The following is a 16,124-nucleotide window of genomic DNA, read 5'->3' as shown; positions in this document are numbered from 1 at the left end:
ATGCACTCTAACAGCATACACGGGATTGTAGTATATCCTAACTGCGCTAATATTATAGTGCGACATATGTCTATTGTGCCGGCATTGTTGACACGGCCACTAAGTATGCTATTGGAAAGTACTGCAATTGTGTAGATAACATTTCTAATACTGCTGATTTAAACCAGAGTGTAATCTGCCGTGGTATGCAAATACAAGTCGTCCTGTACACTGTGTCAGTAAATATAAAATGATGTAAGGCTCAGATTTATAGAAAGGCTGTAAACTATTATAGAAATCAGTCAATGCCAATATTTCCTTTCCACATAGAGACATATATTGAATACGGTCTCGTATTGTGTGATAGTGATACATGAGAAATGTCAAAGAGTCATAAATGAATGTGATACATTTCTGTTAGAGAGAGAAGTACTTAAATGACAGAGAAACACATATTGTCAGTGAAGTGATACAATTGTGTCCAGATATTGGCCCTTATTCTGGTTGGTGCGGCCGGAGCCGCATATGCGGCTCCGACCGTGCAGGCGAATCCCCGCCTTCCATACGGATCGCCACGGCCGTCCGTACGCGGATATGTGGCGATCCGCATGAAATTGGACGGGGATACGCCTCCTCCATGGTGGGAGCAGCCCCTGCATTCGATGGTCGCCGAACATCGAATGCAGGGCCGCACGCTCCACCAGGTCCCGCAACACAAGACCACACGGACACTTGTCCGTGTGAAATCTTGTATGGGGGCGGGCAGCTGACATCCGGCGATGTCAGATGCCCGCCCCGTACCCACGCGTCACGGCCTCATTACCATGCATACGCCCCGCGTTTGCATGGGAACGCCCATGAAACGCGGGGCGTATGCATAGGGTAATGAGGATAAGTAGCCCCTCACGCCCCTCTACGCCCCCTGTGCGGCGTATAGAGAATCCTTGCGGCGAAATCGCCTGCACATGCGCAGAGTGACCTCTGCACATGTGCAGAAGATAAACATCGGCGGCCCGTACGCAAGCGGGAATATCCGCATCGATCAGAATAAGGGCCATTATGAGATCCACTGACTTTGTTACTGAACCAAGCAAACTGGTAACAAATTAAAAAAGGGATTAACGTAGAGGGTGTGCATGAAGGAGATAGGAGCTATAATAGAGAATATTGGTAGATAACAGATTACAGTAATATGCAGAAGTAGACTGTATTTACATTCCTCGTACCTCCTATACTGTATTTACCCCTTCTTTCATAGCTGATATGAGAGCTGGCAATTAACAAGGGATATATCCTGCAATGCATATATAGTAACAGGATCACCTTGCTAAAATTGTCAGCACTGCAATCAACTATATAGCCTATCCTCGGTCAAAACCCGGGAGGGCCCCACTCTCTCATTCTCTCTCCGCTGTTTGATAATAAGAGAGAGGAAAGCAGAAGTGGTGCCTCTCCGTTAGGGATGACCACCTTCATGCAATAAACATTCCTTCTCCCCCCCCTTTTTTTTCATAGCAAACTGACTAGCTGATTGTGACTCACTAGGAAAGTACCCTGCAATGCCTATATGGTATCAGGGTCACTAGGAGGAACTCTAACAGCATTACAGTTAGCTATCTATTCTGTCATTCAGTTATAACCCTGGGGCATTTTAATCTCTCATTTCCGTTCCTCTTTGTAATAACATGAAGGGTGAACAGCAGAAATAATATAGCCCCAAAAGGGCTGACTCTTTATTCTCCTAACCTTGATTATCTGGATATGCGATAACAAGAATGGCATACATTAAGATGGCATACGATAACCAATGAACAATGATTTAACCCCACAATTGATCCAATGTTTTTGGGTAACAAGTGGTCGGATATATGATGGTCATCTTCTATTTTTTAGAATTTTCTAAAGCATGTGAGAAGTTGTGGATTGATAAAAACTAAAAATAAACTTTGCGATGTGTAGAATATAAAGCAACAGATGGTCTATCATTTTATTTAAAATGAAATAAAAGTTATGTATTAAGAATAGTCATAGCACAATTATCTTTTGGGACATAAGGGTGCCCCCAAATAGAGTTTTCCTTTTTTATTTTTGTTCTCCCTTGAACATAACAGTCATATATGACACTATTGAAACTCGGGGTGCACCACTGACTGTCACATGCAAAAAACCCCAAGAATATGTAAAAAGGGTTTTGGTGACTGATTGGAGACTTTACTCCAATAGTCAGTAGTCCCAAAAGATCCAGATTAGTTAAAGACCATATAAGAGATAATTTAACACAGTACCCAATAGACTGGTGCGTTCTCCGTTTCCCAATTTTCCTTTTTCCCATCTTATAAGTATGTGTAGTTTCACAGTAGCTGGAGGGCCATAGTTTGGCCATGCCTGTACTATATGGTCGTGTTGCAGCTGCCACTGCATTTATTTTAATTGCTGTATATAAAACTTTGGTTTATTGTCAATTTGACAAAAACTGTGTTTCTTTATACTCACTGATTTTCTTGTCTGTTTTTGCAATATTTTAATAGGTCGATAGTTGTTAACGAATATGTCCAAAAAATTAAGTTGCCAAATTATGGATGCACAATTCCAGAAAACACAGTGTGCACTGTATATGGATGGGGACACACTGGAAGTAAGTTATTTCATGTATACTTATTTTTTTGCTATATTACATTTTTATTTATAAAACTGAATTTTAAAATATAATAGGACATTATTTGATAAAATTTCTACTATTGCATGTTCTAAAGTTACTAAATAATTATTCTGCAGCATGAAGTTGCAGTTTTATATAGTTTGAGGTTGTGCCATAACTAAAATTGGTATCTAGAGTAGGTCCTGTGTGCTGGGTATGTCAGTGATTAGAACTAATCTCAGGTCAATAATGAACAGAAAAATCATAATTCAGGACTATTTACAAAATAGTTAATATGGTACAGTTTTAAAAATGCAGAAAGCACAAGGAATTGATTTTGTTTATATAATAAAACAATAAAATAATACTAAATGAAAAATAATTTTTGAACAGAATTAATAAACTGTAACTACTATACTCAATGGTATACCTCCCAACTGTCCCGATTACAGTGCTATGTCTCACTTGCAGGTCAAAGTGTTCTACGGTTGAGGGATGGGGGCAGTTGGGAGCGCCAGTGATCACTACTGCTCTGCTCTGCAAAGGCTTAGGCTTAGTGTTTGTATGCCCACAAAATGATGAAATCAGGTCGCAGTGCTGGACCACACTTTCAAGCCAAGGTTACATCCACCTTCCCATGGCTCTACCCCTTTTCATGCTAACCGGGTCTTCTGTGCGACATGCTAAATGTGTAAGACATGCCCACTTTCAGTAGGGGGGCCTTGATGGCACACCCTAGCTACTAATAATTGGATGTGCTACCTAACTGAGACTTAGTATTACAGTGAAGGAATAGCAAGGTGCACCATGCACCATTTACATTTTTATATATAGTATATGAGGTGCTTGTCATAGTATTGGCCAATATTATGAGCCTGCTCACCACTCGTCAAGATGAAGAGTGTTCACCCCACATCTGACTTGCTATATAATGAGGATCTTACCTGTAGTTTGGTTATACCATTGTGCAGTCTTGAAATTAAAGGTCCCTGCTTTAAAAACATCCAGACAGGTGGGTGGGGTGGTAATCCAGATTGATGGAGTTTATGGCCTTCAGGTGTGTATGTCTACACATTATATTCAGGAGGGGGGGTGCTGGACTGCACACTCTAGCTACCAATAATGGGATGTGCTACCAAACTGAGACTTAGTATTTCAACATAGGAAAAGAGTGGTGCACCATACACCATACACAAGGGAAAAGCAGGAGAAGATCCGAAGTAGAAATACGTTCCGTCCCAATTATGGTTGTCAAACATTCCATATACGTGAAGCAGTTCTGAGCATACCGTAGCATGTATAAGATGCCTAGACAGAATTTTAGGGATATTTTCAATTTCTGAGACAGGATTCTGCAAGTATTTATTCTGGATGTATAACGATGTAGAGACCTCATAGGTTGAAGAAACATTACCTGTGTACACAGTGTCCACAGATACATCAGCAGGTGTAGCATTGATGTAAAGAGGACAAGTATTATCCCACTGCAAGCCAGTCAGTTTATTGAGAAGCCTGTCTGTAGAGGAGATAATGGCCTGCAAGATATGATTCAATGAGGCTTCCTTCTCAAATTTGGTACCAGGAGGGGACATACAGTAGATGTAAAAGCAATTCCACAGCCATAGGATATCTCTGTAAGAATAGGTGGCGGCTAGCACATCCCAGGATTATATCCAAATAGCAGCAGAAAGCCGCCCCTCACCTCCACCACCGGCAACAGGATATTTAATAGTCTTAAATAAACCAGTATAATGATCCCGGGCACTCCAAGCAGGCAGCCAATAGAGTAATAGAACGACCGTGTCCACAGCTGAGCCCCACTATAATATCAGGAGGTAACACACTCACATATGTTCCATGGTGTTAACATCCATCAGAGTCCAGGATTTATACCAGCCAGGTCCAGGAGAGTCACTGCAGATAAATATAAATGCCACAACCCAACAGCCACGCAGACAAGATGGTTCCCGCACTCCCTGCGCGGTCCGCAGCGCTACCCAAACGGGATCGATTCCTGCTCTCTGCTTCAATAACAGGGAGAAGCCGGCACCAACCCTCTCACCCGCTGTAGCACCCAGGCAGGCAGCGTCACGGCGGTATCCCGGCGGTGCAGGGGAGAGAACCAGCAGTGTCCATATCCCTGCTGTTGTACAGGCCGCGGACAGCGTCGTCCTCAGTCCAGCAGCCGAATAAGCCCAGGAGGTCACCAGCCGAGATGCAGAACAGTAGGCACTGTATCCCGTACACTTTGTGAGAGTCAGGGTCCCCGGCGGCAGCAAAAAAGGATAATAAACAGGATCTGTGGTGGGAGTTTAGGATATCTGCTGCCTACTCCATCGGCGCCCAGGCCACGCCACAGGAGAAAACATTTGATACAAGTTCCCCTGGCCAAAACATGATGACTGAGGCTGGTCAGCCCTGTCCAGGTCCTTGGGGAAGTGGGAACCCCCAATAAAGGGGCTTTCCCCGGTATCCGGGTGGGTGCCGGGGTGTTTTTTTTTTTTTGTGGTGTGAAAAAATATTTAAAAAAACATTTGGTTTAAAAATAGAACAACAAGGCCCAGAAATCCTCCCCAACATGCTGGGACTTGGCACAAGCCCCTGCATGCGGGGTATTAATGAGCCTGTTGAGACATGTAGTTCTACTGGGAAACCAATGTTAAAATAAAGAAACACAAACACCCCAAAAACTAAAACTTTACATCCACTCCCAGCTTTACATACATACTGTACTCACCATTTCCATGCTCTTCTACAGTAGCATACCTCCCAACAGGACCCATTCCATAATTTATGATATCACTAAACCTGTTTAAAACAGGTGATGGCAAAGGAAGGTTTTTCACCACAGGTGATGGCAATAATAAATTAAGAGGAAAGTCCAGCTTTGTGTCCCTCCTGGAGATGGTCATGTTGGGAGGTATGCAGTAGGCATTCATCAAGGGTAAAAAATAAACAACAACTCATTACCCGACCCAACATACTTCAGGAACCGCATGAAAAGGCCTACAACCAATAAGGGATGAGCCCCAGTGACAGATGTCATTGGGAAACCCATGACGGACATCATTGGGTTTCCTTCTTTACCGGGTGAGAAACTGCTCCTGCAGTTCCTCATGTCCATTGGTCGGGCAATGTGTTTTTTTATTTTTACCTCCTGAAGCCTGCCTACTGGAGAAGAAGACTGTCCATTGAGGAAGTGTGGAAATGGTCAATATGTATTTGAGTGCATGTATGTTTTTAAACAGCCTGGGAGTATGTATCTTTATATTAACATTGGCTTCACAGTAGAACTACAAGTCTAATCAGGTCCTGCATGTTGGGACTTGTGGTTCTCCAAGTCCCAGTGCACGGTCGGTGGAGGCTTGCTGGGCCTTGTAGTTCTACTGTTAAACCCAATTTTATTTTTATTCTTTTTTTACACCACAAAAAAAAAATCAGCCTGGCCATTCAGGGGACAGCCTTGGGCTTCAGCCTAGGCCAGGGTGCCCTGGGGGAAGGACCAAATTATTGGGGGGGGGGGGGCTGAACAGTCATGGTCACATGGTCAACAGTCACCTAGCCAGGGCTGAACAGTCATGGTCGCCATGTTGTGGCAAGGGAAGCTTGTATCAAAATTTCCCTCGGGTGTGGAATGGCACCACTGTCTTTTGGAGCTCAGTGCTGGTTATAAAAATACAGGGGACCCCTATTTTTTTTGTTCACTGTGTTTTTTGTAACTAGGACTGGTCCGTGGACCCCATTTTATTTTTCCGCCGTATTTGGGTCATGGACATGGGGGGGGGACCCCATGCAGTTTTTTTATTCATTATTTAGTATATTTTTTACACATATTATTACACAGAAAATCCTGCACATATCTGACTGATCTTTGCAGGCTTCATGCTTGTCCGTATTTGGCTGCCAGGAAACATGGCAGCCAATATGAATAACTTCATAATCAGAAAATACAAATCATGAGAAATCGACAGCTTAGTAAATTTGCCATATTCTAGAGCAAAAAAAAATCATATACTTGATTCAAGCTGATCACACGAGTAAATTAGTTATATGCATCATTTCTTAAATATGGTACAGTATCTTCGTTTTTTAAATACATTTTTAAATACATTTGGAAGATTATTGGTTTCTTTGGTAACTACTCCTCTTAATCTTTATCCATGACTTGATACTTGACACATAAAATGTGTGCTGTGCTGTAAATGGAGTATGGGAAAATTGCACTGTTAGGGTTCTAGAGGCTTATACCACTTTTAAACCAAAGACTTAAGTCTGGTCTGATATTTGGAGCATAGTTCCAAACCTGGTCAGATCCAGGACAGCTCCATTTCAGCTGCAGCTCCGTCCCCAGATATTCCCGTGTCAGAGGCGTTTACAATGCACACGATAGTAGTAACAGCAGAAGTCTCTAATCACCAGAGGAGACTCCAGATCCACCATAGATGTCACTGACCCCACTCTTGGATATGTGTCAGCATTGCAGGAAGCAGCGTCCCAACCCTGTATCTCCTCATACAGTAAAGGGGTATTATATTGGTCTAGCAATAAACTAAAAGTTGTAACAGGAAGCACATACACTGGATCAGATGAAGACTTGGGGTTAAATGTAATAGGATGAGAGATTTAGAAAGTGAGAGATTTGGTAAGAAATCTCCAGTTTTTTTACACTGCAAAATCAAACTTGCTTTGCGGTGTAAATGATTGCCGCTTTAAAAAAACTGGAGATCTCTTACCAAATCTCTCACTTTCTGAATCTCTTATCTCCTATTACATTTCACCCTTAGGGTGTGATGTATTAATATACATCGCCACCCACCCGCCGTGATGCCAGCGCATATGTACTAACATATGTGGCTGGCATCGCGGTGCGGTAATGGTGATCCCCACGATACCTGTACTGTGGTGTGCGGGGGGGTCTCCTCCCTGCCACCTCCTGCTGCCTTCGCGCCGGGGACGGCTAAGCAGGCTGTCCGCGGTGCCTCCTCCACCCCCTGCAGCCGGAAGGACGTCCGGCTGAGTTGCTAGGGGGAGGAAGGGCTTACCTTCCAGGGTCCAGGAGGACCTGCAAGAAGGTAAGCCCAAGGGAGGGGGAGAGCGGGGGTCTGCGAGACGGCGGGGTTGCGGCAGGCGGCGAAAAGAAGCCCATAGGCTTCTATAGGGTATGCGATACCCTGGCCGGCGAAATTGGTGTGGCCGGGTAATAGTACATATGAAAATGAGGTAAAACGGGGGTTTTACCGCATTTTCATTTTGATACATCTCGCCCTTAGTCTTTATTTTTGTAGCAGGTAAACAACATAACAGATAATCAGCAGAACAAGAACGGTTACTGCATTGCAGCATACAGGTGTCACAGCATAATACAAACACTTCAGAAAGCTCTGATGGTCCCTACCGTAAACCACTCCCTGGCCTATCACTTTGGCAGCTATTCAACCATCAGGTATTAGGAAACCTGGACTGGATCTAATTTTCCTTTTGCTGCTGCTGATCTAAAACCTGGTCTGGATTTTCCACATTATCCTCATGTGGAAATATGCTGTATCTGCCACAAAGTGTACACTGGAATCTGTTGTGCAATGCAGTATTTTTATTGTATTATGCTAACTTAGTAAATTTACATGAGATGATGATCCCATTAAAGTTTATTTTGCTTTCACTTAATTAAAAAATGGAACACTTACAGAACGAGTATTGAGAAATAAGTGGGCAGGGTTTTCTTACTGAGTACATACGAAGGGCAGATGGACCGCATGAGAACAAAAGGTTCTTCTTTCCTTTGGCAAAATATTACTAAATTACAAAACATTCACTATAGCAAATAAAACGTCTTTATGCATTTACAAAATAGCAGGCAGTTTTTCAATTCATCGAAAAATTGTACTAATAAGAATTTTATCTCCAAGCAAACAATTATGACGGCCAGCTCCACCATGGGAAAATGATTATTGTTGGAAATAAAAAATGTAATGAATCTCACAATGGGAGGATAACCATCAAAGAATCCGAAATTTGTGCCATAAATGAGACTGCTAACATAGCACCCTGTGAGGTAAGACAAACAAATATATTATATTACAGTAATGAAATGTCTTTCTTCAATGTTGATGTTCAACTAAAAACAAAAAACGAATTGGCATAGGCACATGTTTTTATATTATAATACTAACAACAGAAATTAAATTTGTGTCTTTATATATCGAAATCACACATTTAACCTCCTTAGATAATAAATATCTGACCAACATATGTAAATATGCAAATATTATTATTATAATATGTTTAGCAAAAATACATAATGCCATTTCAAAAAATAAAAGAGAAAATATTTAAAATGCAAATATCTAATAAACATTTAAACGTAGCATTCCTCATAGAATAGAACACAGAGTCTTTTAGAAAAAACAGCACTCAATTAAATGGAAGAAAATAGGTTGGTGCAGGGTCCAGAAGGTATCATAATATAGCACTTACCCAGCCTAGGTGAATAGGACAGGAAAAGACCAGCACTCAAGGTTTAGAAGAAAAAAATTGTATTAGAAATAAAGCATGTTAGTACATGTACATGGTACATGTACATGTACTAACATGCTTTATTTCTAATACAATTTTTTTTTCTTCTAAACCTTGAGTGCTGGTCTTTTCCTGTCCTATTCACCTAGGCTGGGTAAGTGCTATCATAGAATAGAACGAAATGGTCCAAAATATAAGTTAAAAAATAAGTTTCTGAATGTGAAGTCAATTATATTGGGGTTTTCTTAAGATGGGTATTTTGCCATTATATTAGATTTTTATAACAGTCTTAGAACATACTGTAAAAGGACACTGGTTCGCAATTAGCATTCATAAAATACTAAAGAATCTTCTTTTAAAATTGAAATGATCATAACACATGAAAACTAGTTAATTGTAATAGTAATAACTCTTTTACACAGTATTTTCGGGTCCAGCCCTGGCCACTTAAATTGGCAATCTGCAAAATGCTGTGTCACTGCAGCTTGACACCCATTCACATCACTGGCTGGACTTGGGATGAAAACATTTCCATTCACCTGGAATTAATTTCTATCTATGCTGTGAAAGGGGGACACTGCTCTGTGTCCAGGGTCCTTCCAGGTTGGATTGCCGGGTTACTGGACCAGGGTTTACACTTTTACACTGAGCTATGATGTAGGTTATCCAGCAATAACCCAAGTAACAGTATTGAGGATGCATAAAAAGTAAATAACAAATGTCTTAGGAACGTATCATAAATAATTATGCCTTATTCAAGAATAAAGACCTTTCTCTGGGCATGTTTGAAACATAAATGTCTGACAATACAATAGCTTGCACTTCTTAATGCAGTGTAGCATAAATATCAGTTACAGCAGGAGCCTCAGAACGTCTTCTGGTTGGGAGTAGAGATGGACATCAGAAGCCCACCATCAAATGATGGTCACTGACCATCACATCAAAAAGAATTAGATAGAAAAAAATCCATATGATTGACGCATGCACAAAAAAAAAATACCTTTTTTGCACATGCACAACCATCTTCAGCCTAGCCATTCGATAGTGGCAAACATCAGAATGCCGCCATCAAATGGTAAAAACACTACCATCGAATCAAAATCATTGATGGTAGTGAACCATCGCGATTAGATGTCCATCCCTAGTTAGGAGAGCTAAGATGAGATTCTCAACGTTGCGTGTGGAATAAACGCCACTGCCGCCCCCCTTGTACCCATGATCCCCCCACATGATTGTGAATGGATGATTTGCATAATCATCCATTCACAGCCTTGGGTGCGGATGAGAAATCTACGACCATCAAATGATTTATCCAGTGCTCGCAGATCAGAGAAACCTCTATCGTGTCTCTGATCTGCGAGCGTCCTGTTCGCGAAGCAGGCGGGCAGCTGACATCCGCAGACATCAGCAGGCCGGCCCCTGCGTCATCACTGGATTTCCCTGGTAATGCCCAGCGTTTCCATGGGAACGCCCATGAAATGATGGGCGTTCCCATGGGCTATTCCCCCACTACCAACCCACTTCCACACTGCTAGGGCATGTAGTTCGCTGTGCCCGCTTGCACCCTGCACAGATGCAAAACATCGGTCCCCCGTGCGAATGCATGGGGGATCGAACAAACCAGAATAACCATTATGCCCAGTCCAGCTGCTTATAAACATTATGCTAAGTAGTCCCCGGGTGTGGTATGACGCACCGACAGTCCAGATTCCGACAGTCAGTACTCCGATGTTGGAATCCCGACTGCACAGTGGGGGGAGCGCAATGAAGCCCCTTGCGGGCTCGCTGTGCTCGCTACACTGCGGGCACGGTGGCGAGCTGCGATTGCCACCTATTTTATTCTCCCTCTATGGGGGTCGTGGACCCCCACAAGGGAGCAGTCGGGATTTTGATGTCGGAGTAATGACTGTCGGAATCCCGACTGTCGGGGAGCCGTCCGGCACCCATAGTCCCCCTTGTATACATTATATCAGGTAGAATCCCTTGTACACATTAGATTTCAAAAGTGATAAAATGGAGAGTGATAAACAGCCAACCCATCAGCTCCTGCCAGACATTTTTCAAACACAGTCTGTGACATGGCAGATACAGTAGGAGGTGATTGGCTGTCTGCTTATCACTCTCCATGTTATCACTTTTGAAGCTTAGTGTATCTGGCCCAATGCCTGGTAGAGCTCTTCCTCCATCTCATTCCTCTGCTCCTTTCCCCTATTCTTTCTCCCCTGCTTCTTACCTCTGTTGTCACTGGCTCTTCTTAGCTGCATAGTTCAGACACTGCAGGAGATGAGGTAGGGGGTGAAGTATATGTGGCACCCTGTCTTCATAGGCGAATCTAAGGGGTGGTCCGGGGGTGCACCGGACCACCCATTAGACTGCCCGGTGCCTGTACCTTTAAGTGTTAATTTACACCACCGCTGCCCGGATTTCGCATATAATATTTGTCTGCAGGACCTGGGAGGGCTGCACACAGCTCCTCCCATGGTCCTTTGCAGACCGTGCGTCCCATGACTTCCTCCCCCTCCGTCCTTGCTCTCCGGCTCCCTCCTCCTGCATCTGCTGCGGCTGGGCTAGCGCGCACATGTGTGTTTGTGTGGCGCAACAGCCCAGCCCACAGCCATAAGACTGCGCCCTAGCTCACCTCCTGCCCATGGTCTCTGTAAGTGCTGGTAAGTGCAGCAGTGAGAGTGACAGACTCACTGCTGCAGACAGTGCTGCCTGGCTTTGATTTATATTCTTTCTTGCCCAGCGCCTTGAGCAGTGCCAGCCCAATGGCTTTTATTTCAAATGAGGCCACGCCCCTTTTAGGCCACGGCCCCTAAAACTTTTTAAATGCCTCCAATCTAGGACCAGCCATTTCTAGATTCGCCTATGCCTGTCTTCTGTAATGTACATTAGCAGTTAGCAGTGCATCTGGCACTGCTACTATTACATTGGCGGGCAATGCTGCAACTGGTTATGGCAGTAGCAGGCACAGGCGTGCAATCACGGGTTCAGACCACCAAAAATTCAATAATATTATGATATTGATTGCATTTTTATTTGGCATTGTCTGTAGCTAAAAGACTTCATATTCACACGTTTAATATATATTTATATTGTTCACATTTAATGTTTTCGCAAGTGATTGATTCACATATTATTTTATAAAATAAAAGGTTATAATTTTTGACTCATAGTTTACCATATTGGTAGCACTGTGTATTCTTTCCATTAAACAATGTTGCTGGTTCATTGCTACAAGTGTGTCAGTGTCATTTTTAGTGCATTTAATTATTGGGCCCCTACCAGGTGTTTTTTGCACATTAATCAATTCCATTCTCTGTTTTATTTTATTTTTTGGTTTATTTAAAGTATTCTATTTTATTAGATTCACGCTAATTGCTATGTTTCTTGACAACTACAGTATGTTGGCTTTGTAATAATCTTTGGACAATATGTGATCAATGTATAATTTTATCTGTGTGTTTTGTTTACCCTATGTGTAAGGAATGCATTGTAGGTAAAGTTCACAAACAGATAAATAGTACAGTATAACATGTATGATATATTTAATATGGATTTCTATTTCTTTAGCGTGATTATGGTGGGCCCCTCGTCTGTGAGGAAGACAAGAAAGATCTAGTACAAGGAGTAATTATACCGGGACGTGGTTGTGGCTTTCAAAATAAACCAATTATTTTTGTTAGAGTGGCTTACTATGCAAAATGGATACACAAAATTATTTTAACGTATAAAACTCCATAGCTATGAAGGGGATATAGGCTAATTATATTATAGTAATTATGGTTGCTTAAACTGTACTTGATAATCAAGTTTTGTCTATCATTGTTTATAATTAATTTATTGTCTTGTTTTCTTATTGCTGACATAATGTTGGATGAAAAATGATTTGTAGAAAATGTGATGACAAATTTCCTGAGTATACTTGAACAACATTTCTGTGGAAAATAAGAAGTAAATGTGCTTACACAGATGTTTATGCTGCTCCAGTCGCTCATGGTTTTTAACAAAGCAAAATGAAACACAAGGTGCCATTCATATTTTCACTCCATAGAACTTGGGGCCTAATTCAGACTTAATCGCAAAGCACATTTTTAAGAAATGGTCAAAACCATGTTGCACCGCAGATGCGGCAAATGTAATGTAACATGTGCAGAGAGATGTAGATTTGGGTGGGGTGTGTTCAAACTGAAATCTAATACTCCTGGGTTACCTGGGTTGCTGTGGTGTCGAACCGGGTCAAGGTGCAGTGGAATAGCACCACACCTAATAACCTGGGTCGACCAACCCGGCAATTGGACCCCGGTTATACGAAGGGTTAAACCTGGGTCAACCTCTGTAAAGTGGGTGGCCCTGAAAGTGCCGGACCTGGGTTCGAGATGTGAAAGGGGTATTAATTGCACTGTAAAAATAAAGCAGCCTGTATTTACCTTGCATGGAAACTAAATAACTGACCCAAATCTAACTCTCTCTGCCCATGTTATATTTGACCCATCTGCAATGCAACATGTTTTGTCCATTTGAGAAATAATATGTTTAGCGATCATGCTTGAATTATACATTTATAATTATAATTGATGTATAAAAATATTAGTTAACAGTTTGTCATATAATACATTTGTAAAGTTAAATTACATTCCATTTTTTTTTTTTGGGGGGGGGGGGGGGGGGGGCAGGGGGGCATGTAGTTCAAGCAACCAAAGTTACACCACATAGCTGTGCATTACAGACAGCATTGTTTGAAATAATAGCATTCACAAAACAGTACCCTAGATAAATAATACTACCCCATCTGGGTTGAACCTAAATAAATATTATATTAGAAATATAATGTTTTTGCATACACACATCTTATCTCTTATATTTAAAAAAAATGGAATTTATTCAAAAGAAATATTCATAAACATTTTTCACCATACAGTATATCATTAGCATTACCTCCCACAGATCATCGCAGACAGCTAATTATTATTACTGTGCAGTTTATAGTTTATAGTAGTTGACCACAGATTACCTCCAATCCATTGGATTCAAATGTATTAGTCTTTGTATATATAAATATATGTATATATATATTTAAATTTTAAACAGGCACTTTTTGTTCGCTCGCTGGTTGCTACAATCAGGGGAAAACGCGGCCTTGATTACAGCAATCAGCAAGCAAACAAATAGCACAGAGATATGGCATCTGGTTAGAGATGCGAATGTCACATTGCACTATTTGTACACCATGTAATGTATTGCAGTGACTACATAGTATCATTAACAAACGTGAAAGTTTAATTTTCCACATACATGTAAACATTCCATACATCTGTATTTTACCACTTTATAAAGCCACAAGAATTGTCTTTCCTCCAGTGGTGCAAATCAGTGGCGTAACTATAAATTTTGCTCCCCCAAGCCAAAAAAGTTGTGGCGCCCCCCCCCCCCCCCCCCCACTAACTATATATATATATATATATATATATATATATATATATATATATATATATATATATATATTACACATACATACATATACACACACAGACACAGGGATCCAGAAAAAATGACAGTGGGGGTACTACAATAAATAAATGGGGGGGGGGGGCAGTTTTGTGCAGGTTCCTAGAAAAGTGTGTATGGTCTAATACAACAGGTTGTGAACTCCAAGGAAATACTGTTCCCAGGAGCCACAAATTCATTTTCATCATTCCGTGTGCATGGGATACAGTTCTAGCTGGGGACAGATGGGTATATGCTGGGCAGAGAGAGGGAGACAGATGTGGGGAGAGGGGAGATAGATGCTGAGGAGTGCGTATGGGGCAGATGCTGGGTAGAGAGAGGGTGGTACAGATGTCGGGCAGGAAGAGGGGGACAGGTGATGGGCAGGGAGGTGGTACAGATGCTGGACAGAGAATGGGGAGAGATGCTGGGGATGGACGGGGACAGACATTAGACAGAGAGAGGAAGACAGGTGCTGGGAAGAGGGAGGGGGGATGAATGGTGGGCAGAGATAGGGGGTGGTTTGCAGGGAGTGGGGGGAGGGATGATTGACAGGGAGAGGGGGAACGGATGGTGGGCAGAGAGAGGAGATGGATGGTGGGCAGACAGAGGCCGGATGGTGGACAGGGAGAAGGGGTACGGATGGTTGGCAGGGAGAGGAGGGGGGCAGATGCTGGGCAGGCATAGGGGGGAGAGAGAGGATATCCAGTGAGTCGGTGGGCAGGTAGAGTGTGGACAGATATTGGGCAGGGAGTGGGGTAGGCACTGGGATGGAACGCAGGACTGGGGGGCGGGCATAGACGGACTACCTCATACATACATACATACACTGCCTCCCTGATATATACAGATACATACAGTACATACATACACTGCATCCCTCATACATACATACATACATACAACCATCCATCCACTACCTACCTCATGCATGCATGCATACATACATACATACATACATACACTGACTTCCTTATGCATACATACATACATACATACATACATACATACATACACTGCCTCCCTCATACATACACTGACTTCCTAATGCATAAATGCATACACTGCCTACCTCATACATACATACATATATACATACATACATACATACATACATACACTGCCTCCCTGATACATACAGCACATCCATACACTGCCTACCTCATACATACATACATACATACATACACTGCCTCCCTCATACATACATACATACATACATACATACATACATACACTGACTTCCTAATGCATACATACATACACTGCCTACCTCATACATACATACATACATACATACACTGCCTCCCTGATACATACAGCACATCCATACACTGCCTACCTCATACATACATACATACATACATACATACATACATACATACACTGCCTCCCTCATACATACATACATACATACATACATACATACATACACTGACTTCCTAATGCATACATACATACACTGCCTACCTCATTCATACATACATACATACATACATACATACAT

At 42.1% G+C, this 16,124-nt stretch overlaps 1 protein-coding gene across 1 annotated transcript in view; it reads left to right on the top strand.

The window, feature by feature from the left end:
* The window catches only part of HGF (hepatocyte growth factor), a 132,075-nt gene extending 118,352 nt beyond the window's left edge, over window positions 1-13,723 (top strand). Inside the window, exons 16-18 of the mRNA XM_083183069.1 lie at window positions 2,508-2,614; window positions 8,524-8,669; window positions 12,704-13,723. Coding sequence (XP_083039195.1) covers window positions 2,508-2,614; window positions 8,524-8,669; window positions 12,704-12,874 — 424 coding nt within the window. The 3' untranslated portion in view covers window positions 12,875-13,723. The remainder of the gene's footprint in view (window positions 1-2,507; window positions 2,615-8,523; window positions 8,670-12,703) is intronic.
* Window positions 13,724-16,124: the final 2,401 nt, after the last annotated feature.

This window comes from Crinia signifera, chromosome 4 (genome assembly GCF_055691185.1).
Source record: "Crinia signifera chromosome 4, ASM5569118v1, whole genome shotgun sequence".
NCBI lineage: Eukaryota > Metazoa > Chordata > Amphibia > Anura > Myobatrachidae > Crinia > Crinia signifera.
Note: the sequence above shows the minus strand (reverse complement) of the source record. Positions and strands in the feature narration are given on the sequence as shown.